At 34.2% G+C, this 23,784-nt stretch overlaps 1 protein-coding gene across 6 annotated transcripts in view; it reads left to right on the top strand.

Moving 5' to 3' along the window:
• The window catches only part of GPR155 (G protein-coupled receptor 155), a 37,711-nt gene that overhangs the window by 4,232 nt on the left and 9,695 nt on the right, over positions 1-23,784 (top strand). For all 6 annotated transcript variants that reach the window (XM_039855686.1, XM_039855681.1, XM_039855682.1 and 3 more), the window contains 11 exons: positions 31-527; positions 7,222-7,621; positions 9,372-9,537; positions 10,430-10,585; positions 11,909-11,992; positions 12,581-12,698; positions 16,406-16,490; positions 17,220-17,310; positions 18,323-18,533; positions 22,043-22,147; positions 23,602-23,738. In XM_039855686.1, coding sequence (XP_039711620.1) covers positions 62-527; positions 7,222-7,621; positions 9,372-9,537; positions 10,430-10,585; positions 11,909-11,992; positions 12,581-12,698; positions 16,406-16,490; positions 17,220-17,310; positions 18,323-18,533; positions 22,043-22,147; positions 23,602-23,738 — 2,019 coding nt within the window. In that variant the 5' untranslated portion in view covers positions 31-61. The remainder of the gene's footprint in view (positions 1-30; positions 528-7,221; positions 7,622-9,371; positions 9,538-10,429; positions 10,586-11,908; positions 11,993-12,580; positions 12,699-16,405; positions 16,491-17,219; positions 17,311-18,322; positions 18,534-22,042; positions 22,148-23,601; positions 23,739-23,784) is intronic.

The following is a 23,784-nucleotide window of genomic DNA, read 5'->3' as shown; positions in this document are numbered from 1 at the left end:
TCACGCTGAATCTTTCTTTTTTATTTCCAGAGATCTGGTTGGAGTTGGAAGGTGAAAGAAAATGAATTCTTTTACTGATTTACCTGCCAGGAACTTAACCATGGCGGTCAATATGACCAACACTTTGTCCTCAACAGCAATGCATGGATTTAATTCCACTAATGACCTACCTTCCATGTCAGTAACAAGGCTTTTTCCAGCCTTACTAGAATGCTTTGGCATAGTCCTTTGTGGTTACATAGCAGGAAGGGCCAATGTCATAACATCAACACAGGCCAAAGGACTGGGAAATTTTGTCTCCAGATTTGCACTTCCAGCTTTATTATTCAAAAACATGGTTGTACTTAATTTTTCCAATGTGGATTGGTCTTTCCTATATAGCATCTTAATTGCCAAAGCTTTTGTTTTTGTCATTGTATGTGTATTAACGTTATTGGTTGCCAGTCCCGATAGTCGATTTAGCAAAGCTGGACTATTCCCTATTTTCACTACACAAAGTAATGACTTTGCATTGGGATATCCTATAGGTAAGTTATTTTTAATTTTTCAAACTTTAAAAAAATTCAAGTGTTTTAGAAGATAACGAAATTTAAGCCTTTTAATTTATTTAAACATTTGTTAGTGATAGATACTCTTGTGTCTAAGAAATCTTTTCTATTTTTTCTTAAATATATCTTAAATTAGGATGAATTATATTTTTTCCTTAACCTCAGTTTGAAGCTCCTTCAAAGGTCAACCTAAAATAAATGGTCATATCCAAATAAACTTTGTGAATTTTCTTCCTAACAGTATTCTTTTTCTTCTCAATAATCACACACATATGAAAGAAATTTAATTTCCAGAAAAGATCAGATTCTGATTTAAATAATATGAAAAGATAAGTATATGTCTATATAAAACAGTCATTATTAAATGTTAGCAGTGGAAATTTATGAGTGATTTTTTCCCTCCTTTATTTTTCTTACTATCTAGAATATATATTATTTTACATTAAAGATCATTTTTGATCTTGTTCTTCAAAATGTCAATGTACTTTAGTTGATTTCTGGTTTAAGAACAAAAATGATGCAGGCTTTTTCATCTTTCCAACTTTTCCTTTTCACCTTTCCAACTCTAAGCAGGTTAATTTCATGTTTCTATGTTTATATTTCCTGATGAAACAGTAAACATACCAGTTTGGGATGTTGAAATAATCTTGAAAGGAAACATTTTTTTCCAGAACACTCTGCCCCTAAGAAAATGTGTACTTAGTAACCACGTTTTTATATTTTTATCTTTAACTTAACATTTATGTTGTACTTTGATCATGTATCTCAATGTGAGGACCTGAATATTATGGATTTAGTCATTCATTCATTCATTCATTCATTCATTAATAGGGACCCACTTTGTACCAGTGCTACTGGGAATACACCTGTGAACAACGTTCTTGTACATATTGAATTTACATTTTAATGAGAAAATAAAATTAAAATAATGTCAGATAATGACAAGGGCCATAAAAATAAGTAAACTAGTATAGAGGGATAGGAATGAGTCGGTACCAGTGCTACTTGAGGTAGGGGGTCAGTAAAGGCCTTTCTGATGGTATATCTTCTGAGCAAAGACTAAAAGAAACAATAAAATGGACAGTTGAGATCTATCATTAACTTTCAGACTTTTTATCTAGTAGTTTTAATTACCCTTCCTGTCCCCAATTATCTCAGCACTGATACCAAAAGAATTCTAGTGGAGTATACTTTTCATCTTTCTCCTATACCCTCCATCTCCCTTACCAGATACAGAGATATACCTTAAAAATTAAATAACTGTGAGAAAAGTAGGAAGTTTATGAGAGAGGAAAAACTAAGTTCTTAGATAATTGAGCTGTAAATAGTCAGAAACTAGATAGGTATTCTTTTAAGGTTACTGAATTTTAAAATTAAGGATGAACCAAATATTTAAATAAAGACTGGAAATAAAAGCAAGGAGTTAATGTGTTTATCCATCTCTTAAGAGGCATTAATGCTGAAAATTTGTCAAGGTATTTATGCTATAAGGACCTGAGAAGTGACTCAGTATCATAGTGTTAAATATATAAGTATATCATTTCATGCTCTCATAGATTAGTAAGCAAGTCCATAACTAAATAGAGCTAACATTTGTAACTTTATAGAGTACTTTCTTATATACTTAACTCGTTTGAGATAGGGCAGATACTATTATCCTCATTTTCAAATAAGGAGACAGGCTTACAGAGATTTAATTGCACTATCCCAGGTCACACAGCTTACAGGTGCCTGAGACCCAAACCTAGGTCTTCTGGTTCTAAATCCAGGGCATTCTCTTATGCCACACAGTTATGTAACATTCCCATTCAATCTTCAAAAGACCCAACTAGCCCTTATAATACATTAGTTTCAGAGAAAATCAATATTTTTATTATCTTTACATTCATCTATAAATATTTCATAAAATGAGTAGTAGTGGAAAAAGACCTATTAAATGAGTTTATCCCTTTTCATATGGAGGCAGACTCCAACTAAAAAATGTAGTCAGCCATATTTATCACTGCTTATATCCTACATTAAATCAGTGAATCTGGAAATAATCATGTTCCAAGCAGTGAGCTAATTCAATTTCCTTGATGACTATATTTATAGATTTTCAATTGTAATGTTTCTGGGTTTTTTTTTGTTTTTAAATCACACAAAAAATAAGAGTTCTTGTAACATTAGATTATAGACAATAACTTTACCAGAAACCAATGGTATAGACAGAATTCCTTTTTCATATACCTGCAGAATGGAAGGTGTGATCTAGAACTACAGGGCCATGCGTCTGCTCCAGTGAGATTATTTAATATTGCTGTCCATGCCCTTCTGCCTTCTGGCCTCAGTCAGTGTGAACAGAGAAGACTGTATCTCTAAAGAGAAGACCCTTTCAGTTTGTTACGTGGCCTCTCCCAAGAATTCCCATTCTCTCGTTCACAGATAAACACCATAGGTTATATGATATACGTCCTTTTTAAGACTGCATTTGTTTCACAACATCAGCCTACTTGATGGGTGACTCAGGAGAAGGCAGATAATGAATCAAGAAAAAGGACAGTCATGTACCCTTTTTCTCTGTACTATGATGACATTATATAACAGTCTAGGAAGCTACATTAAAATTATTTATACCCAAGTGACAGAAAACTACAGTGCCTTATTACAGACTAGAAACGAAGCTCACTGTTTTTTAGAACAATTCTTTTCAAAGGTATTTCAAGAAATCTGAGTGTGAGAAGAAACCAAGAATCTACTAAGGTGAAATGTTGATTTCAGCAAATCAGAACAGTTCCCTGCCTCTGTCATTAAAAGATACTAATAGGGCATAGTTAAATCCTGTAATTCTTCAAACAATGCTGATAACATAAGTACTCTGCCTAATCATAATTATGCTCTAGTGCTTGAGCTGTAAACAAAAAGGAAATGAAGCATTTAACTATGCCATTAAATAATAGAATGATCCTGTCTGGGTCTTTTGGTTATTTGCTAGGGATTGAAAACCTGCTATAATTAAGTAGAAGCCACAGTGGATGACTAATTTTGTCTCTTAGCTATACAATAATTCCTCATAGTGGGATTCTCCCTGTACTCCCCAAGAGCCTTATTTATAAGAGTTCATTAGAATTTAATAGTTGATATAATGATTATAAACCTATTTGTTAGTATGGGACATTCCTTTCATATATACTTTTTTCAGATTTGAAAAACCATCTTCAGATTCGTAACAAAAGAACAGCTCTACCAATTTATAAAGACGTGAAGTTAAGTGATTATGCAAATGAATGACAGAAATGGACGGAAATTTCCTTGTTGAACCATATTCTAGTAATTTAACAAGTATTGATTCCCAATTGTTTACTGTCCCGCTATACTTCTTTTGCCTTCAAATACTTGTTCAATTGACTTAAAATACTCCAATAGTAACCTTTATAAATATTCAGAATATGAAAAAGGAAAATTTAAATATAAAAGAAAACAGATTAATGAATGATAATTACATATAAATTACCATGTGTTAGAAAATACATATTATTCTGAAACCTTTGACATTCATTGATTTGTTAATTCCACCCAGCAACTATTTTCAGATTTGCTCAGCACTATGCTGGGGACTAGAGGTTATAAGTGTATTTGAACTTAGAATTTGTTCAAGTGGCACTAATATGAAACAAGGTACCAGAGCCATCCAGTGAAGAGGATATCCATGATACATATTGAAGACATGGTGTAAGAAGTACCTGAGACAGACCTTAAACAGTAGGCAAGATTTAGATAAGAAAGGAGAGATTTCAAGAAGTCAGGAGATGATGGTCAGCATGTCAAACTAGTTATGAACCTGGTATTTATCTGTTCTAAGTGTGATATTAAACCAGCTGGTGGAGGCTATACCCTGAGGAATAGCTGGGTATTCCAGAGTGATGAGCTGAATAAATAAGGTGCCAGTGTGGAGACTGGACTGTAATTGTCAAAAGAAGGGTTTTATAGCTGTTTTTGTGGGTGGTGAGAACTGTGGGAAAATCTCAGTTTTTGAAGTTAAGATTTACGTGATATTGTAAGCAGTGAATAAAATGGATGAAGGGGGTGGTCAAGAAAAACCAAAAGGATATTAGTTGGAAACACATTAAGTAACGAGTTTTGAAATTTTTGACTAGTGGTAGTAGGAATCAAGAGGAGAAAATACAAAAGATCCTGCAAAAGAAGAAAGTACTTGGTGATTGATTGGCTAGCCATAGATAATAAAGACTGTTGCTCAAATTTGCATTAAGCTTTAAAACAGCTTAAGGTCTATTATATAATGATGATTAAGTGCTAGTGTGCTATGAAAGTAAATTCTGGAAAAAGGCATTAACTTAAGGGGCTTTGTGTGCTGTAAGTTGTCAAAGGAACTTTATGCATTTTATATTAGCCAGTTGGGAAAATTCTTGTGCTCAGACTGAAAACACAGGCTTTTCCAAAATAGACTCTCTATTTTAAAATTTGAGTGGTGAGCAGGTAGGGACACCTTTCTCTTAGAAATAAAATATCTAATCAGAAGAAGTGTCTGGAATAGTTCTCAAAACTGCTACTTTTTGTTTTACTTAAAAGCTGAAACCTTATGAAACGTAATAAAAGAAAACCACTAAGGGTTATAGAGCTCGTATATCTAATTTGGAAATCAGAAAGAATTTGTGAAATTTTATGTTATCAAATACATTTTGTTTAATCACTGCTTCATTTCAGAACTATTATAGATCTCCGTATGTGGTTAGCTAAAAAAAAAAGGATTGAATCTTATAAAAGTAGTTTTTAGCTAATAAGAACAAAGTGAACTTTTACAGGTTATATAATCTAGTTACATAACTTTAACGGGACATGTGCATGACATTAACTGAACTTATGTATCCTGAGTAAGTAAACAAACGTATTTTCCTACCTGAGTCACTTTATCTTAATGTAAATTGAGAAGGCTAATCTTTTACATTTTTTCACATGATTGCCTCCCTTCTTGTGAGTGATTGTAGCTATTCTTTTTTTAACCTTTCCCAACCTCAAAGTCATTTCTGAATCAGCCATTGTGTATTAGGTTGAATAATTTCAGAACTCATTGTCAAAAATGTACCTAAAGACCAGGTTGCTGACTTTAATGTTCTAAGTTGCCCTGATCCACTTAGAACCAGGCCACGAACCCCCACTTCCACCAAAAAACTGATAAAATTCTGATCCAACCCACCTACGCCTTCTAAGGAGATGCAACTTACGCAGTGATTAGGTTCTAAAATCATCATGTACAGTCAAACCCTTGAAAAATTCGTTAAACCATCTACAGAATATAGCACATGTACTTTGTATATATTGTACCACTTCTCCTAAGTCTAACACAGCCAGATTTTTCTCTCTAGTGTTGTTCTTCAGTGAACGGCAAGTGAAATAATTAGTTTGCATTTGAGAACATGCTTTATGGGAGGAAAAAAAAAAAAAAAGCTTTTGTTTCCCTAAGAAAGTGTAGTTGACATTGTGTTAGATAAATATGTATTACATGACTCTACTGTATTCCCCTCCCAAACATTTCTTATCGACCTTTCCATCCCTAATTCTTTAGCATCTTCACTGGTCTTCCCTATAGCCATCCATTCCCTTTCATTCCTCTCAAATGGAGGCTGCCTGTTTTCTCACCTGCATACTACATGAGCAATGGTAGATAGGACTGGCATCCTCATAGAGACCTCGTGCTAGGCCATTATTATTTGCTGTTTTGTAAAAACTGCCTCTTTGAGGTTCATGTTGCCCGACTAGACCCCTTATCCTCATTGCTGTCATCTGTTGACCTCATTCTAGCCATTCCTCCTCATTCACTGAAGACTAGAATGTCTGACTCACCATTAACGTCTCCACTCCCAAGTTTTGCCATTATCTTATTAGACGTTGGCACCCATGTGAACTGCCTATCAAATTCTCTGCCTTCTTAGTTCCTTGTCTTTCTCATCTCCACTGATGTTTTCCTCTAGTCCACTTCAGCCACCAACTAACAATGGCCATCCTAGGTCATCCTGGACCTAGTCATCTGGGAAATATTAAATTCAGTAGCTCACTACCTGACTTACTCTGGACTCCTAAACTTCCCACTACATGTCATTCTTAGACTTTGTAGGAAACTCCGGTCTCTGATCCCTCTACTGTGTGTCAGCCATCTCCCATCTTCTCCTGTACAGCCTTGGACTCCATCGATTCAGTGCTCATTATTTAGTTTATTTTCTCATACCTGCTCATCAGTCCTCTATACCCTGACTTCTGCTTCACCATTCCAGTGAAACTTCTCCTCAAGGAAACCAACACCCACCTGTTGCTATTACTAACATTTAACTTGTTATAAGAATTTTACTCTGAATTGTTTCTTTTAGGAATTCTACAATTTTGCCCTTTTATTGTGTCTAGTCTAAGCCTCTACTCAATAAAAATTAGTGGGTATTACTAAAAATAATTTGTAAAAGTTGATTATAATTTTATAAGCTAAATGTTATTTAACATGGTGTGTTTTTCTTATTTTAGCTTTCTTACTAAAAATGTACTTTTTCTAAACCAAGGCTAATGCAATCATTGTGCACTATTTATATTAATGTAGAATATGCTCTAATTAAGCACAGAAAACATACACATAATCTATTATATTTCTGTAATCATTTTAAAATCAATTTTAACTCTTGTTTTGCAGTTGAAGCTTTATACCAAACTACATACCCAGAGTATCTCCAGTACATTTATTTGGTGGCACCAATATCTCTTATGATGTTAAACCCTATAGGGTTCATTTTCTGTGAAATCCAGAAGTGGAAAGACACTCAAAATGCTTCTCAAAACAAAGTAAAAATTGTGGGACTTGGACTTCTACATGTATTACAGAACCCAATAGTATTTATGGTCTTCATTGGCATTGCCTTCAATTTTATTCTTGATCAAAAGGTGCCCGAATATATGGAAAATTTTCTTGATGGACTTGCAAATTCTTATTCGGGATCAGCTCTCTTTTATCTTGGTCTCACAATGGTAGGAAAAATAAGGAAACTGAAGAAGTCAGCATTTGTTGTACTAATTCTTCTCATCACAGCTAAACTGTAAGTTTCACTTATTTAACTTGGGGATTATATTTTGTGAAAGCCTTATTTAGCCATCCATTGGGATGTGTTCATAACCATTTTCTCCTTTAAATAATCTGATAGTAATAATCCCTCTTAATTGAACAGTTGTGATTTAAAAGAAAATACGATGTTGGTGTTTTGTGGAAAGTCATTTTTATTCCATGTAGGTTATTTTTTTCCATTTTACTGTCAAAGGATAAAGACTATTGGTTTCCTATCAGCTTTTATATAATTTTACTCAATATTTCCTAATGTCCCAGTTCAATCATATTTTTTAAGGAATTTTGCAGGATTTCTGAGTTTTCTAATTCTATTAAAATCCTAAAGTCAAAAGCATCTTAGTTGTGATGAGAGCAATAATTTTGAGTATAAACTATTTTTATCATGAATTTGGGGAAAATATTCTGTAATTCTGAGGGTGGTTGAAATTTCTATATAGAAGTAAGTTAATATGAATGATTATTATTAACCATCTGATCCTAGCCTGTCAAACAAAAAGTTCTTACCCTCCCAAAAAAGTTCTTATCAGCTCCTTAGTTAATAGTTCTACAGTTTATTTAGCTCATTAGCCATGGAAATACACTTTATGGTGCAGGTGACATCAGTTTTACTGCAAGATTATCTCAAAGCACGTGGGGCATACTTAACTATTCAGTTCAGCTCTTGTATAGACAGTTAAATTCATTAGACCAGTGCAATATGAAATAGTGTCTCTATTTTCAAAATAGTAAAAATGAATATAAGTTCTGAATATTATTTATGGTGGCATTATGCTCCTTGGAAATAAAGTATTAATTAGTAGTGCCACAGTAATATGGTTCTAACAATAGTGGTATTATCAACTTCAACTTATAAATAGAATTTAAATATTCTCACTTTTTGAATCTTTTTCTTTGGGTCTTTAATCCCTACTTGATATTTCCATCTATTTTTAATTTTAAAAATATACAGAAGAGTAATTCTTTACTCCATCATAGAACATCTCTCTAGGTGCTGCTATGACAATATCATCGTTCTTGGTCTTGTTCTTTCTAAAGGAAAACTCCATTAGCTCAGCTATATTGTTGATACGCTCATTCTATGGAATCTTGAAGGATTTGTTTAATAATTGACTCTTCACCAGTCTGGATTTCACTAATTTTCTGCCCCATTTGAGTTGTTTATGTTCCCTTTGCTAAACCTTTTTATCTTTACGAAAGTGAAGAGCTAAGTGAAAGATACCTGTTTTTCTACTGGTTTTAAGAATCTAATTGAGCAGCATTTATCATTACCTGAACCATTTAAACCCCTAATCATAATAAAGGTCAGCTTTTTTTTCCAAAAAGGAGTTTAGTAATTTTCTTGAAAAAAGTTTATTCAGATTGTCAACCTTTTTAAAAACATTTCAATGAATTAATAGAGGATGCAAGAAACAGTAGTATTCCTACAACTTATACAAACTTTTTTAAAGAAATTTATTTGTCGAACAAAAGTATCAGAGTTTTTACCTCCTAATCTCTGATGTTTGAAGTGTTTCTAGAATAATGTTACACTACTCTAAATGGCTCCAAGTTGAATTCTTCATTCTTTCAATTAAATGTCCACAAGCGGACATACAGAGAACGTGTACATGCCAAGAGATATACCTTCTGAGGAGAAGAATAACCTAACGTCAAATTCACTGGAGCAATTTACCCGCCTTGGGGAGCAGCATGCTCAAATTATGACCCATTTCTTTTTTCTTCAGCCTGGTGCTGCCACTTCTGTGTAGAGAAATGGTGGAACTCTTGGACAAGAACAACAGTGTAGTGAACCGCACCAGTTTATCGAATTATGCATTTTTGTATGGTGTCTTTCCTGTAGCACCGGGAGTGGCTATCTTTGCAACACAGTTCAACATGGAAGTAGAGATTGTATGTATATACAACTTTCTAAGTTTGATTGTGTAGTTAGTAGAAAATGAATTTTCAAAACACAGAAATCAGCATTCTTTTATGAGAATTTGATACCTGTAAGCTACTTAATTGTATATAAAGAGGTATCATGTAACATCATGTAACAGTGTTTTTAATCTGGGATCTTTATTCAGCCATGACTTTTTCATTAATCTTATTTAGTTTCAAGTATCTTATTGCTTACTTACACCTAAGCCTAAAAGTTATTTATAGAGGGGTAACTTTTGAAATTTTGAGAACATAAATTCTATTTCATTCATTGATGATTCAACCACCAGATGCAAAACACCCTATAATCAACTGCAGTACATAGCTAAAATCAATTACAGAAAGTTATTATCAGTGTCTAAGCATATTGTAGATGTATCTACAGCATTAGAGTAAATGTTTTTGAAATATAAAATGAAGAAACTAAATTGATTAATGAAAGTCAGTTCCATATTTTTATCTGTAAAATGTTTGCATAGTAATTTTTCCTTTTGAATTGCTCTTATTGCCCTATGTTTTGTAAAATAGTATGAAAGGAAATTGGTCATCAATTTAATTAGATTATTATTATGGTTTACTTCTTAGAACCTAGAAGATAACCATTAGCAGTGGGATGTCTGCTATTTGTCATGTGCAAATAAAAATTGAGTATAGCTTGGAAAAGGAGCCAAGAGAACTTAACTGTGTTTTCTTTTAAGAACTCTCAGAAAGGGGTTATATGGTAGTAGATAACATGCTGGATGTCTTTTTACTGAGTCTTGCTTATTTTAGAATACCTTAGTGTTCTGTGGCTATTTAAAGTCTAAGGTAATTGTTTAATTGCGACTGTGACCTTTTCTACAATTTGATTTCACTTTTGCAGATAACCTCAGGGATGGTAATAAGCACGTTTGTGTCTGCACCCATCATGTATGTTTCTGCCTGGTTACTGACCTTTCCCTCAATGGATCCTAAGCCATTGGCAGATGCCATCCAGAATGTTAGTTTTGATATAAGTATTATCAGCCTGGTTGCCTTGGTAAGCATGTTTCAGTGTAAAAATGAGTGAAAACCACAGAATGAGTTTGAGAATAGCTTGGTAACAGAAAGTTAGAGATTTAAAAGTCTAATATCTTAGGCAATAGAGAATGCTAAAGCCTGCCCATAAAATATAATATCAGCCTTCTGAGTTTTGTCTTTCCATCTGGGATTTAGAGTTAGACAGCAGACAAGGCATGAGATTTAGTCAGACCTCGATTTAACTCCTGGCCCTATCAGCTGTCTGTCTCTGTGAAGTTACCTTAACTTCTCTAAATTTCCGTTTTCTCAGCTATAAAATAGAGATCATAATTTTACCTGTTTCTGTGGGTTTAAGGATTACATGAAATAAAATATGTAAAAAGCATTGTGCACATGGTAAATCACCATACAAATACTAGCTGTTGTAGAATCATGTGGTTGAGGGACCCTTGGAATCATGTCTAACCCCCTCATTTCATGTTAATGAAACTTTCTGGATCTATCTAGTTCAAGTTAAATACTTAAACACTCGGCAACTAGATTATCTTATAGATTATGTTGCCTATTAAATTCAAGCAGTATTCTGGCTGGAAAAAAAAAGACAACTTTTACTATTAAAGGAAAAGAGGTGGAGATGAATATGTATATTTCAACAAATAAATGGCATGATTAATGTAATTTTTAAGATTTTTTACATTTGTTACATATTCTTAAAAATCAGTACCCATTGATAAGAGGGCAGTTTGGGGAGAGACACTGTGTAAGCTTTGAATGACATTGAGGGGAGAAGAAAGAAGGAAGTCAACCAGCAAACTTAGCTGGCCACTGTGTAGGTAGACTAAAAACCCAATCCTTTTAAATATAAGGAATCCAAGACAGTCTTAAGGTAGGCAATGTATATTGTTTGAAGTAAGATAGCCTGGAATTTAGATACCTCATGAGCCAATATGGTGGAATCAAAAAGGGAGAACTTAGTGCATTGTAACTGCATCTCCTACTCAAGCTCTTTTCTTAAATATTGGCTATGAACTTGTGTCCCACACCAGCCACCAAAGGTAGGGAAAATTAGAACATGGCCCAAGTCAAGGCAATAGTTCTTAAAGACCCTGTCACTTTTGGACAGTTAATTTACAATAGGATCTCTCCATGCTTTTTATTTTACTTTGGATATAGTAATTTACCTTAATATCTTTTTGGGAACTGACATGTTAAAGTAAATGTTGGAATTTCTTTCTGAATCAAGATAAAGAGGATTCTTTAAAGAGGCTAATCAACGACTTATTTAATAAGTAATTATAAAGACTAAAAAAACTGAATAACTTTTGAACCCTTTGTCTTTAAGATCTGGTCTCTGGCTATTCTTCTTTTGAGTAAGAAATATAAACAACTTCCTCATATGCTTACAACTAATTTACTGATCGCCCAGGTTAGTAAACCAATAGATATATAGAACTGTGCTTTTCTCGTTGATTATACTACTATAAAGGAAAAAATTACCTCTTTGTGTTTTTCCAGTTATAAAAATCAGAAGTAATTTTGACCAAATGAAATCAATTACAATTTGATCACTATTAATTTATGCCTAATTTATTAAATATTGAAATACGTCTTGAACTATGTAAAGTTAAGGTTAATAATAGCATTTGATGATAATTTTGCATTTTTAATGGAAATAATTGAATCCTTAAAAATTAAACGATCATAACCTGATTTTCTAGTTAAATCTTTGCATGTCTCAAATTATAATGGAAAGGTTAGCATTTTCTGTGTAAACCATTACTGAATATAAGGTTAGTATTTAGAATATTGTCATCTGTTTCACTTGAATATGTCCATTGTTAAAAACTGTATAAGAAGGCTTTCTTTTTACCATAAAACTTGTAATTTTAGTATAACTAGTATGCAATAGTTGATAATTATTCAGCAATAATTTAAAACAATAATATAGTTGCTGTGAATAAAACATTAATATGACTCATATGAATATGACTTTTTTTCATAACTTTTTCTTCAGGCTATTGTATGTGCTGGAATGATGATATGGAATTTTGTTAAAGAAAAAAACTTTGTTGGACAAATTCTGGTGTTTGTTCTATTGTACAGCTCCCTCTATAGTACCTACCTATGGACAGGTAAGTTGAATCATGTATGGAAAGTTAGGTCTGTCCCCTTCTCTTCCAAGGGCTTCTAGTGATCTATTTGAAGTCTCCTAGTACAGGATTAAGGCATTCTTTCAGGTAGTTACACCCACTAACATAGTCTGCAAAACCGAGTTCTGTTTCCTGATATACTTATTTTCTATCTGGATTCGGGCATTTTCCAGTCATGTGGTCCTTTTCCTCAGCATCTTTGGCTCTAGGCCACCATTAGCATAGCTCTCCTTTGGAGACACCAACAGAGCAGGCACTAGAGGCAGGTGGAGAAAGTAGGGAATGTATGTATGAGATGTATAAGGTGTGTTCCAGAGCTCACTATTAGCGTCCAACTGAACTGAATGAAAAATTCTGGCTCTGCCTTAAGCAAATGACTTAACTTTTACTGTCGCTGTTTCCTCATCTGTAACACTGGGGACTGATTATCCTATCTTATGGAGTTATTTTAAGAATTAAAATGATTCTCAAATCCTTTGCCCTGGGATACATATCTAAAAAATATTGCTAACACCAGTATCAAAGAATTTATTGCTTATGTTTTCTTCTAGGTGTTCTATGGTTTCAGGTCTTAACATTTAAGTCACTAATCCATTTTGAGTTTAGTTTTGTATATGGTGTAACGAATCGATCTAATATCATTTTGTGTGTGTGTCCAGGTTTTCCAACACCATTTATTGAAGAGACTGTCTTTACTCCATGTGTATTCTTGCCTCCTTTGTCTTAGATTAATTGATTCTATAGGCATGGGTTTATTTCTAGTCTATCTATTTTGTTCTGTTGATCTATGAAAAATTCTGGCTCTGCCTTAAGCAGATAACTTAACTTTTACTGTCTCCATTTCCTCTTCTGTAGCACTGGGGACTGGTTATCATACCGTACAGAGTTATTTTGAGAATTAAATGAAATGTGATTATTTATGCCTGGTACATGGTAGGCATTCAACAAATAAAATTCTATTATTAAATAGAACAAGGAAAGTAAGGAATGAAGGGTATGGAAATAGAAGAGTACCCAATTAAGGAAGACTATTTCTCATTTCGACTGGCTCCAAAAAGGATAATGAAAATGGCTTAGCAAATTGCTATTTCGAAGTATAATATTTATTTGAATGTATACATTCTGGTATGTCTGTGAAACATTCTATCTGGCTGTTTTGTATTCATGCAAATGTGAACCGGGAAAATGACACACAAAAGGAAATTGTAGAATGGTAGGGCTGGTAGTGACAGCCACTGTTAGGAGGCAGGTGTCAGGAAGTGGCTGGGAATAGGCCTTTGATTTCATGCCTTCAGGATCAAAAGCAGGGCCCAGCTAAGTCAACAGCCTTTGAAGTGAAGCAACAGTGTGGTGAAGAATTACAGAATGGAAACTTAAGTGCAAAGAGGAGAAGGTTTGTGCTTTTTAAAGACAAGTACACTTTACATAGCATGAGTTTTTATGACATGTCAAGTTAAAACAGCCTAAAGACTTCTATTTCCAAATACAGCTGAACCAACTTAATCTCTAATACTTGGGTTTATTAAGGCTAAATTTTTAATGAGAATAAGAGAGAAGCAAATAGGTCAATGTATCAAAAAAAAGCCCCAAGTCTCTCTGAAATCCTGTTAAAGCAGGCATGCCTAAATCTATCCAAAAACATTGTTCTGAATCTCCTGACCCCAATGAAGGTACCCTTTAACCTTGAGATTATTATAACAGAACTTTAGAACTAAAGTAGCATTTTAAATCATCCTATTCTGCCATTTTCAATTTCACTGATTTGCATACCATCCTCATGATTTTTGTCTTATCTGCATATCACTTGTTCTCTTTTTCCCTTTAAAGTTGACTTGCTTTTTTAACTTTAATAAATTGAGCCTTAGATCAGGAAAATCCCCGGTTTCCTGTGCTAGCTAAAATTTTTTCAAGCACATATTGAAATAAACATATAACTAGTCAAAATTTTTTCACCCTTGTGTCACCTGTTGTCTCTATACTCTTGGAAACAGTGGTCTGGTTTAAATCCTTCACTTTGCAAATGAGGAAAATAAGGCCCAAAGAGTTTAGCTGATTCAGGCAGGAACTCTCACAGCTTCATCACTGAGAGGTCCAGGGCTAGACTGGACCTATTCCTATATCAGTCTTTTCACAAGGAAGAAATAATGAACATTAGAAATTAAAGAGTGTCCTCGCTACTGAAACACAGTTGGCACACTTTTGTGATTGGTTACTTGTTTCCTTGGTACTTTGAAAACCTGGAATATAGAGTGTACAAATGTATTTAGAGAAGAGAAGTGGTATTATAATATCTCTTGAACTTGAGTAATGTGTGGGTCCCCTGTAAAAATAAACAACTCACAAGGACCTTGGTGTTGAGTTATATTATTTCTAGCACGGTGTTACTTAATCTGTATAATCTTAAATCTAGGTATGAATGCCTTATATACAGCTATATACAACTTTAAAACCAAAGCAAATTCACAGATGAGATTCAAAAACAACTATAAACTCAATAATTCTAATTAGCAACATTAATTGACAAGACAAAGGATCTTGTTTTGCTAATCTGAAGGACAGCTTGAAATGTAAAATGGAACTCACTTCTCCAGTTAGGGTTTTTTTTTTTAGTTTAGCCTGCCTTTATTTCCATGTGTGGGTTTCTGACCTGGTTTTCTCACTGCTTTTCTCTCTTTAAACTATCACAGAACATTCATTTGGACTGTGTATTGTGATGTCATTTGACTTTTACTTTGCTTAAACAATTTAAAAGCAAATGTAAGCCCTGGAATCATGAGACTGTACTTTAGTTATAAGATGGACATCTAGGTGATTATCATTGAGAATACACCAAAAAAACCTTTTTTCTCATGGAAATTTTCAGATCCTAAAGAATATATCTTGGGAACCCTTGGGGTTTACAAATCCGAGTTTTAGAAATGCTAATAGAATTGGACCTATCTCACATCAGATGTCTGGGTTTCTAGGCCTGCTCTGCCCTCTGCTGGCTATGTGGCTTGGGCAAATCCTTGTTTCCATTATCAGTAAAATGAAGGTGTTAATTTAAAACAATGGTCTTTTCCAACCCTTAAAGTTCTAAGATTCTATTGCTATGTAGAATTTATTAAGTAATATGTTATTTGTATGAATAATTGGGCATAAGATATAAGGAGAGCTCAAGAACCTTAAAACATTTGTTTTTGTATTAAGTTTTTGTTTTTGTATTATTTTGTTTTATTTTGTATAAAATAAAACATATGTTTTTATTAAAGTCCATAATTTAGACTTGGGGCATTTTCCAAAAACAAAACCTGTGTAAGAATTGCCTGTACTTTCTTCAGAGTGGTGGTGTTTTTCATTTTAGAATTGTTTTGTAGCCACTTAAAAACATTTCTTTTTCCAAATGTACTTAGATTCCAAACACATCAGTCAAAAAATATAAGATGATTTGGAGCTTTTGAAAAAAATCTTCATGTGTAAAACAAGAAGGTTTGAGTAAAGAGACAGTGTGGGGTTGGGGAAATACAAATTATTTTGAATTAATAAAACTTGCTTCAAAATATTGGGGACAGCATTTCCTTAGAAGGAGTAAATTCTAGGACAAAGCTACAGATAGCTACTGAAATAAGCTTCGTTAAATAAACTTCCATGAAGTCTGATCAACATCAAGAATAATTATGTATTTTTCAATCTCCGTTTATTGTTCTTAGGCCTTTTAGCAATTTCTTTGTTTCTTTTGAAAAAGCGAGAGAGGGTACAAATTCCTGTTGGAATCATCATCATATGTGGCTGGGGGTAAGTTGGTAGTTTTCTGTTTGCTTACATGCTCCCACATATACAGTGTTAAACAAACACAAAAAAATTTAACTTCCACGGCTGGAAGTCTTTCTAAAAGAAAGAGTTCATTAAGTTTATTAAGCCAATGCAGCAAAAAAGAAGTCCAGTCTTGGGGCATGGAGTCTAAACCACCAGCAGCATGGCTAGGTCGGAAAGATGACATGTTCATCGTCTTGGAGTTTGCAGATGTTTTTATACATCAACTAGTGGGTAGGAGGAAGAAAGATGTAAGCAGTCTGAAAGAATTTACATTGATCATGGGCAAAGAGATGGGAGAAAGTGAAACAGACAAGACAAAGGATCTTGTCTGGGATAGGCATAGAGTCCGCAAAAAGAAATGTCGGCTCCTGTGGACTGACTGCAAGCAGCAGTCCGGAAAGCCCACATGTAAAGAAGAAGTGAAGGCTCCTGGAGTTCGATGGTGCCCGGCTCAAAAATAACGTGTGGAAATAGCCACCTGGAAATCAATCTGAAATTCCAGCAGATTAACAGGAATGTGAGCAGTCTTGTTGTCCCACAGCCATTAATTAATAATAGACTAATAGTTCTCAGCCATTAATAATAGACTAGTAGTTCTGTCTCCTCCTACTCTCTGGGGGCTGTAACTTAATTTAAAATATCTCAGAATTTTCTCCTTGTCAGCAGTTACTATTCATCCTCTTTCTCTCTAAACCCTTGCTATTACAGAATTCCTGCTCTTCTTGTTGGTGTTCTTTTGATAACTGGAAAACATAATGGAGATAGCATTGACTCAGCCTTCTTTTATGGAAAAGAGCAGGTGAGAAGACTTTATTGATGGTTCTGTTCTTGAGACCATCTCTTTTTAGCTTGTTAATGTGTTTTGCTATACTTACGTTAAAATTAATTTTGAAAATCTATTCCAATTTACTGCATATCATTCTGGTGATCTGTCATTTTATTAAGTCACATCTTGAAATGTGGTAAAGATTTTACATGTCTAAGTTTGTTTTTAGCTGAGGTTTTCCAAATGTTGAAACTTACTGAGTCTTCTTAAACATACTTATGAATTATGTTTCCTCTACTAGAGGAAAGAGTGGTTAATTTAAAGCCATTTAGTAAGTTAGCAGTAATAACAAAAAACAAGTTCTTGCCTTTCAATCCTATAATAAATATAAATTTCAGAACAAAAAGTCTCTGGGAGAAAGTATACTTGAAAAGCTATAGAGAAGGAGACCTGTGAGACCTGCTGAATCAGAAATTCTCCACTAGATAAGGCCCAAGGATATGTGTTTTTTAAAAACCTCCTCAAAAAATGTTGATTTCTTACCTTTTTTTTTCTGTATTATAATTTTGAATTTCATTGGGTTGTCATAAGAATAAATAAGATTATACAAAGAAAGGAATTAGATTAGTGCTGGCATACAGTTACTACTCAATAAATATTAGCTATAACTATATTTTTGGTATTATTACCATAACAAACTCTCTAGTTGAAGTGCGCTTGAACTGTGTATTAAAGCAAGCAAAAACTTTGAAGTAGAGAAAAGGTTTGTAAGCAGTCATTTACATTACGTTGTGGAAGAAACCAATGGCGTTGATATATAATGAAAGAAATCTTATGTGATTACAAGCAAACTTTAATTTTTCTACAAGTATCTATCATCCCTTCCACATTCTTCCTCCTTTTTAAGAACCACTTTTCTAAAGCATTTATAGCAATAGAGATACTGCATTTTCCACCAAAAAAAGTGCACCCTTAACTCGCTTTACTAAGATTATCAAGATGGGACTATGAAAAGTGGCCTAAAGTCTTTTTACAATCTTGGCAGATGATCATCACATCAGTCACCCTCTTCTGCAGCATTGTGATAGCCGGCATATCACTCATGTGTCTGAACCGCACCACCCAAGCAGGACGCTATGAGGGTTTCAACCAGTCTCAGAACCGCAAAGCGACAGAGTCGGGAAACACTGCTTTTGAGGAGAGTCCAGTGCCAATAAACGAACCCGAACCTTTTACAAGTGCTATGCCAGAAACAAGTATGATCCTTAAATATAAAGAACTCTTACATGGCTGTATAGCTTGTGTCCTAAATGTTTTAAGGGAACTTCCTTGAATTATCTTGAATGTCCCAGGTTATTTGTCAAATGAGGAACTCGAATGATAGTTGATAATAGAAAGAGTTTGGTTAATGGTGTAAGTCAGGAGTTCGCAAGCTACAGTCTACAGGCCAAATCTGGTCCACCACCTGTTTTTGTATGGCCTCAGAGCTAAGAATAGTTTGTGCATTTTTAAAGGGTTGAAAAAAAAATTTATGACACTTGAAAGTTATATGAAATTTAAATTGGAATATTGCCACGTTCATTCATTTATGTATTTTCTAGGGCTGCTTTCATGCTATATTGGTAGAGTTGAGTCACTGAACAGAGACTTAGTGGCCTGCAAAATATTTATCATCTGGCCATTTTTAGAAAATGTTTAGCAATCCTTGACATAAGTGAAAATATGATCCTAACTAGTGACTTCGTTAACAAATGTTAACAATTGTTAAAGGGTTTGCTTCAATTCATGAACTGAAATTAGCAAAAGAGTGTGCATTTTGGATTCACTGGAACATGTGGAGATTTCATAGACATAAAATATTATGCTAGGAAGTATAAATGATAGCACATGTTTAGAGAGTTTGTGGAGTAGAGGGATGACTAATCACAAAACTATTGGTTGTAAATACCAATTAGTAAAGGATAGGAAGAAAGTAAGCGAAAGGGAGAAAAGACAAAAAAGACATTTTAACTATCTTTATGTTAAAAGTAAAAAAAAAGCCCCACAAATCTTGTCATCTTACGTTGCCTTCCTTCTTCCTCTCTCCCTACCTCTGTCCTGAACTAGAAGATATAACACAGTGGTTAAAAACAGAGATCTGAAGCCAGACTGCCTGGGTTCACATCCTGACTCCACAATCTACTACTGTTTGATCTTGGACAAGCTCCCTGTGCCTCGATTTCCATATCTGATGCTGATAATTCCTACTTCATAGGACTGCTGAGTCCTACTACATAGGGCTGTGGTTTGCCAACTCCTGACTAACACCATTGACCCTGCTTCAGTAAGGCCTCCTTTAACTCATTTTATTGATGGTGGTCACTAATTTCTGTTAGATCCTTTGTGATTATATCATCAGAATTTCATTCGTTTGAGCCCTCTTGAACATTTTTCTTTTTAAAACAGAAGTTCAAAGATGACATTTATGTTTTCACTAAAATTTTAAAAGCTGCTTTCCCTAAATCTACAGTACTTTTCTGATCATGCCCAGTATCCTCTCCTTCTCATTTTCTTTGTGGACTCTTCCAGTTATCTTATAAACCCATCTACTATTTGTTTTCAGGCAGGGCTTGAAGACCACCACTTCCAGCTGGCTCTTTGTGTCTATCTCTCCCACAGGCTATGAAAAGCCTGAGAACATCTATGCAGAGCCCTAAACTAAGTGTCCTAAGTCTAGAGAGTTTTTGCTGCTACCTCTTTTCCTGTCTTTTAAAAATAGCAAATAATCTCCACCATAGATGTTCTTTAAATGCTACATCATCATCTCCAGTAGGAAAACTAGCTTACATCTTTACTATAAATGAATGGAGAGCCAGAAGATAGCTATCACTTACCTTCTCAGGACACCTTCTGCAATGTTTATATTTCCCTCTCCTCTTATCTCATTTTTATAATTGTTTTTTAAATTATCTGTGTAACCTACTAGACTGTAAGTGCTAACACTGACTTGCCTATTATTATAGCCTCAGCACCTAGCATAGTATCAGGCTTACTGTAAGTGTTCAGTAGTATTTGTTAAATGGATGGATGGATAGATGGATGGATGGATAAGATACGCCATGATTTCTTGAAGCTGTCCTGGAAAATGCCCTGGCAAAGTACTTGTTTATTTGCTTATTCACCCAAGTTCCAAGAGAAAAGGTTTTTTAAATCTATCAGGTTATTTTTCCTTCCCTAAATCCTGCTCTCTTCTGCTTTGTTATTAATATTAACACATTGCACATTAGGTGTCCAGCCTGGCCTCCCCAAATCTCAGTACTACAAAATAGTTCACTCACCTCTACCCCTTGCTACGCATTTGTTAGAGAACCATGGTTTCACATGTTACAGTGTAGAATGATGTTTGAAAGGAAAACTAACCCATTTTAATATGAGATCAAATGTTTGGCTAATACAAAGAAGGCTAATGTGCTACTTATAGTTCTTTCTTATGTTTGAAGGAAAAAACTGCTATAGCACTTTTCATGGTGGCCATAATCTCGTATGTGTATGTCATTGGAGTGTGCTGGCTTTATATCTGTTTTCTTAATAATGTTATCTTAGCTGATTTAAACCTTTAAATTTCTGAAGAGAAGAGGACTAGGCCAGATGATCTTTGTATTTTCTATTATTCTGTGGTTCTGTTTTAACCTTGAGATAGCATCATTACCTTAAATTTAGAAAGACATTTGCAATAGCTTATTATAGATTGTCATTTTCATTCTTTTGAAATCTTTTTTTATTTGTTTTTAAGAACACTACTGAAGAATTAAAGTACATTATCAATGAAAGATTCAGCCTAGGAATTATTTTTTTTTCTAGCGTATTAAATTTTAATGCAATCTATTACTGAAGTTATTATTCTATTATAATCCACATCAAAGAATGCCATGAATATATGTGAGATATGTTTTAAAGGATACTGCATGCAGTTCTCTGACTATATTAGAGGAAAAATTACAGCTCTGTAGCAGATGTCTCAGTGTGACTTCTGTAAACTGATATACCTATAAGTCAGCAAGAGATTTTCAGCAGTATATATATGAAAAGAAAAAAGAATATAATTGTTTTTACTGCGTCTTCTGAACTAGTAGGAGACACATTCTTGAAAAAAAGTGAGTTTTGAGCTAAACTTAAAGGAGGAAAGAGTTTGGATGAATTAACCAGAGAGGTAAGTCCCTCTCAGACTAGGCCTAGAGACCCAGATAAGCATGGAATTTGTGGAGGACACTAAAGAACTGTTCTGAAAGAAGGGACAGGCCTTTGCTGAATAGTGGGAGTGGTTGATAGGGAGAGAGGGGCCAAGTCCTAGAGAGCTTTCGAATTCAGGCCAAGGAATTTGAATTAATTACCCTAAGTAATAGAGCATTAGGTGTGTTTTTGATGAAATAAGTTGTTTTTCAGGAAAGTGTTGAAATACTTAGTTCCTAAAGCACAGTGGAAACTAAGAAAACAGCACAGATAAAAACATTTTTCCTTCAGGAGACAATATATAAAGGAGCTGATCTTCTGTCTGCCACTCTTTAATTGTAAACTTTTCTGTATAGGCACATTTGATACTTTTCGATAAATAATATGTGACAACATTTCCATTGAGGCTGCATGGGAACTGTGTGTGTATATGTTGATTTGTTTGTTTGGGTTTTTGTTTGGGGTGTTTTGGGGGGGGTGTCCTGTTTGGCATCTCTTGAAGTTGTCCATTTCTGTTGTATTTGGGTTCTGTCCTCACGTTAATTAACCTTTATAGGTTGCTGCTCCTGCTCCCTGGGAAATGGTGAATTACACTGCTCATCTACAGAGCCAGTAGCAAACATAAGCGCTAGTGGGCCTGTGACTCCTTCATTTGAGAAAAGTAAGTACCTCCTAGCTATGAGGATGGGCCTAAGAAACAAAAGAAGTTTTCTTATCCTAATGCCTTAAAAGAACTCTATGTAGAATTTCTATAAAAGCTATATTGTTTGAGAAAATGCGTTCTCAAATAAGTTGGGGGAAAGTGCTGATAGGATAATAATCATGCACTGATAGAATACTCATTTTTTAAAAAGAAAGATCTTATAATGTAGTAATAGGTAGTATTACACATGCACACACACACACACACACACACACACACACACAAATCAATTTTTCCAATAAATTTAACCCAAGTGATAACTCCAAGAACTTTGTCCTAAGCATCATTATTTTGGGGCCTTTTTTCTTGTTTTAGAAGCTGAGACTTTCCCCTCACTCCTTCCTCCAAGACCAGGACTAATTAATTAGTGCTTAATTACATTTTGAATCTATATGCTTAAAATATACCCTTTCTTGTAAAATAAGAAAAATCTTTAAAAGTAATAATCTTTTGGCATACAGATTAAGAGACTGAATCACATTTGTGGTCTGAATTTCAAATTATTTAAAATAATTATTGAGAACGTATGTGAAGTTACAATGCACTTTTTAGTCAATTATGCTTATTTATAATCAAACTAGAAAGGGAAACCACAAAAAGTCCTGTTTATGATGAAGCATACGATAACTGTATTGTTACCAAAGGCATTATGTTTTTATATAACAAATGTGAGGATTATGAGAAATAACATGCAAATCACTTAGCACAGCAGGTGATATATGAAGTAAATGTTCACTAAACATAGTAACAGTGGTAGTTATTAGTCAGGCAGGGTTTATATTTGGCTGCTATTTACTGGCTTTTAAATAGTAGAATTTTAAATAGTAGAATTTTGTAAAAAATGTTTTACCCTGCTTTTGATGTCATATAGCTGAGATGGGAAAACAAAAGTTTCTTGGGAAAGGCCCCTCTCTGTTTTAGGCCAGAGAAGAGTCATGCCTGTGATTTTGATTTGGTTCCTTATGGGAAGAGAATAAAGTATATAATGATATTTTTTATTCCTTAAACATCTTTCCTAAGGCAAATTTTAAACTCCTTAGTGAAAGGCTAGTGCTACGTAGTAGTTTGTATTACAATGAGCCAAAATAGGGTATTCGTAACCAATATGTATAGTTATCGCAGATGAAACTTGAAGTATTAATTTAACTTTAAAAAAAAGCACATGAATATTACATTGCCGAATAGCAGGGAGCTCTTGCATCCTACTCATATTTTTTCAGATAAGAACACCCTACAAGTAGAACTCCCCTAAAACAACATGAAGGAGTCTTCCTCTGATTTCATCTAAAATAATATACTGAAGCTGAGCTGAATGTGCATACGTGGTGGTTTGCTTAGGAAGTCATTATGAATTTAAAATGCATTCAAATAAAAAGCTCTGATTACAAATTGTCGTGCTTACTGTTTCATAGATGATCACTGTGTGAGTTGCTGTAACTCCCAGAGCTGCAAATTAGCCCAGGAAGAAGAACAGTATCTACAGAGTGGAGACCAGCAACTGACTCGACATGTGTTACTCTGTTTACTTCTCGTTATTGGCCTGTTTGCTGTAAATGTTCCTTCTGATTTTGTTTTGGGGCCATTTCTTTAAATTT

Source organism: Pteropus medius, unplaced genomic scaffold (assembly GCF_902729225.1).
Source record: "Pteropus medius unplaced genomic scaffold, Ma_sr-lr_union100, whole genome shotgun sequence".
NCBI lineage: Eukaryota > Metazoa > Chordata > Mammalia > Chiroptera > Pteropodidae > Pteropus > Pteropus medius.
This window is presented reverse-complemented; position numbering and strand designations above follow the sequence as displayed.